We start from the raw sequence: 3,444 nt of genomic DNA on the forward strand, positions 1-3,444 counted from the left end.
ACCTCGAACTGCTTTCCTTGGTTTCATGATGAAGAGAGTGCACGTGTTAACTGATAACCATTTGCTCGATCCCATCCGATTTTTTCTTTACCACGTGCATGGTCTATTCACAGCTAAGTAGCCGAGCGCCTTAACCACCGAGCGTTCGCGGCGGGTACAGCTCGTAACTGTATAACGCACTCTAAAAGCGCAGAATGTAATTTCATCCTTGGTACACAGGAGAGCCATCAGACGATCCTCACCACCCCGATTATGTGCCGACAATATTCGCGCACAAGAAGAACAAAAGGACTGCAGCAGCTGCTCGCCTGCAGCGCGCCAAGGCCCGAGCCCTCGCTCGAGAAGTGCAGGAACCAATGAACACTTGTAAGTAGATTATAAGCCTGCACTTAAATGTATCATGTATTTTTACTGCTTTTTCCCCGGTTGCAATCTTTAGCACTCAATCTTCCTACACTTGCTGATGCTTTTGCATTTCATTTTTTTTTGTCAGCACCCTCATCAGATGATCAAGTTATGGAAGCTGACGAAGCCATCAGTGATGTTGGTGAGCTGGTTGTGGTTCAGTTCTAATTAAGACAGCACTTTATTAACACAGCAGGTCATCTTTTATTATTGTATGCATCATGCTAGTTACATTATTTCAGATTCTCAGGATGAGTGCTCTCAGCTTGACATGGGAGCTACTTATTCACAGCATGCCGGTGCTGAAGGTAAGAAAGTAAAAACACGAGTATCTCAATGAACCATTCAGCTCATTCATATGCAGGCCTCGCAGCTGCACATGCATCATGGAGGGATGAAGAGATGCCATCTGCTACATCAAGCATGGGGGACGAGCTGCTCGTAGCAGTACCATGCTACATTTGCAGTAAGTGTTTTGCAGTTACGTGTGGCGTGCATCATTTATAGCCAATGCTCTTGTTTCAGAGCCAGCATATCAAGCTTTGGAAAGAAGAGCTGCTACTCTTGAAAAAGAAAACAAAAAGCAGGAGCGAGATATTGATGTCCTAAAAAAAGCACTGCATTATTCCAAAGAGAGGGCTGCAGAAGCAGAGCAGAATGTGCAGCAGGGACGCTTCTCTGCAAACTGTATCACGGAGCAGTGTGTGAGTGTGTACACAGGACTGCCAAGCAAAGCGCTTTTCCTCTTTTTTGTTTCACTTTTTAAAAATGTGGCTCTTTATATTCCAAATCGCTGCACTGTAGCAGATGCTGTTCTAGTTGTGCTAATGAAACTAAGGCTTGCGCTGCTGAACATTGACATCAGTCATCGTTTCGGGCTCTCAGAAACAACAGTGGCAAGGATAATGGTAAAGAACATACCAATCATAGCTTCTGAACTGAAGCGTTTCATTATTTGGCCTTCACGGGAGGACGCATGCAGAACAATGCCCATGATGGTGCGCAGGAAGTATCCGACATGCATGGCCATAATTGACTGCACCGAAGTACGAATTCAAAAACCATTAGGGTATTCTGCTAGGTCTAAAACCTATTCCCATTATAAAAGTTCCAATACTATCAAATTAATGGTCAGCATCACGCCATGCGGTGCTATTAGCTTTGTCACGAAATGCTGGGGAGGGCGGGCATCAGACAACGAGATCATATTGAAGTCGGGCTTCTTGGACAAACTTCAGGAAGGAGACATTGTTTTGGCTGACAGAGGGTTTTTAATCAGAGAAGATGTTGCCCATCGAGGTGCCAGGTTAGAAGTGCCAGCCTTGGCAAGAGGCAAAAGGCAACTTTCAGCTAAGGAAGTGGAAGATGCCCGGCACATCTCTAGAGTGCGTATTCATGTGGAGCGAGCCATTGGCCGCATTAAAGTGTTCCACATTCTCAGGGACCGACTGTCCATCACTATGCTGCGGCATGCAACAGACATTGTTGTAATTTGTGCTGCTATCACAAACATGAAACCTCGACTTGCATGAATATGAAGCAGAGCATGGCACAGCATCTTTTCGCTATATCGAATAAAAAGGAGCAGCAAATTGAGGCGTGTCAACATGCGAAGATGTTGCTGTGTCTTTGCTTGTGTTGTTTTAGATGTGTGTGCCGAGTGAATTGCTCTGGGACAAATTAAACATGCTATTGCGTCGCAATAACCAACGTACCTGCATTTATAAACTAATGATTGATGGCAAAGTTTTGTACGAGGCGGAACTGGCTGATGCTTTCAATAATTTTTTTACAAATATTAGTATGCCAGGAAGCTCCTCAAATGCATGTCAATATATCAGCATGCGGAATGCAAAATCAATATTTCTACAGCCAGTGAATGTACAGGAAGTAATTTCAACAATAAAAAATTAAACAACAGCAGCAGTAGGGATATCAACGAAATTCAAATAAAACCAGTCAAGTATGTCGCAGATGTCATTGCACCAGTCTTAACGCATATTTTTAATAAATGTCTGATGACATCGACATTTCCAGTGCAAATGCAAACCGCAAAAGTAGTAGTGCTTTTTCAAAAGGGAAGCCGAAATGAATTGGGCAATTACCATCCGGTGTCTATCTTACCTATATTTTCTAAGCCCCTTGAAAAAATAATACACTGTAGGCTTGTAAACTTTGTTCATCACTGTGAGATAATAACAAAACACCAGTTTGGGTTTAGGAAGAATACGTCTACAGAATTAGCTCTGCTTCACCAGAAAGGGTATATTTTAACACAGTTTGAATGCAAGGCAATAGTACTCAGCCTATTTGTCGATTTTTCCAAGGCATTCGACCTCGTCAATCATGATGTTCTGCTGAAGCTGGACTTTCACGGTATACGAAGGTGTGGATTACAGTTATTGCAATCATATTTATCTCATCGATGTCAAGTATTCCAAATAAGCAACTCACGATCACGAGTGCTGCCACTGCCTTGTGGTGTTTCACAAGGCAGCATATTGGGCCCCTTGCTATTTAACCTGTGTATAAATGACATTGTTAACATTAATCAGAACGCCAAATTTATTATTTTCGCAGATGATACCAGCATATTTTTTTCTGGTAATAACATCGATAAACTTATCACTGATTGCAATGATACCATAGTCAAACTGCAGCAATGGTCCTTATCCAATTACATGAAGATTAACGAAAATAAAACAAAAGCAGTTCTCTTCCGGCCAAAAAATAAACTTGTTCCTCCTCATGCCGATATTGTTTTAAACTCTCATCCTGTTGACATTGTTGACCAGTTTAAATGTCTAGGCGTTATATTCACTGCCAATCTGCCCTGGGAATCGCATGTGAATTTTGTATTAGCCAAACTTGCTCGAATACCCGTGTAGTCGGTCGTCTCCGATACATGCTTTCTACTAAAACCAAAATAATGCTTTATAATTTTTTTCTATCCACATGTCAAGTATTGCCAACTTGTCTGGGGCACTACTACTTTCTCTAACACACAAAAAATATTCCATATGCAAAAACGGTACCTAC

The 3,444-nt window shown here is 42.1% G+C and overlaps 1 protein-coding gene across 1 annotated transcript; it reads left to right on the top strand.

The window, feature by feature from the left end:
* The first annotated feature begins 669 nt into the window (after positions 1 to 669).
* Positions 670 to 2,779, top strand: LOC144116221 (uncharacterized). Its single transcript, XM_077650949.1, has 3 exons — positions 670 to 713; positions 770 to 871; positions 931 to 2,779. The coding sequence occupies exons 1-3, from the start codon at positions 677 to 679 to the stop codon at positions 1,935 to 1,937; spliced, it is 1,146 nt and encodes a 381-aa protein (XP_077507075.1). The 5' UTR covers positions 670 to 676; the 3' UTR covers positions 1,938 to 2,779.
* The last annotated feature ends 665 nt before the right edge of the window (positions 2,780 to 3,444 follow it).

Source organism: Amblyomma americanum, chromosome 1 (assembly GCF_052857255.1).
Source record: "Amblyomma americanum isolate KBUSLIRL-KWMA chromosome 1, ASM5285725v1, whole genome shotgun sequence".
NCBI classification, from domain to species: domain Eukaryota; kingdom Metazoa; phylum Arthropoda; class Arachnida; order Ixodida; family Ixodidae; genus Amblyomma; species Amblyomma americanum.

Coding starts and splice junctions, on each gene's coding strand:
- LOC144116221 (XM_077650949.1), top strand. CDS start 677: ATGGGAGCTACTTATTCACAGCATGCCGGTGCTGAAG. Junction 714..769: donor ACAGCATGCCGGTGCTGAAG/GTAAGAAAGTAA, acceptor ATTCATATGCAG/GCCTCGCAGCTGCACATGCA. Junction 872..930: donor AGTACCATGCTACATTTGCA/GTAAGTGTTTTG, acceptor CTCTTGTTTCAG/AGCCAGCATATCAAGCTTTG.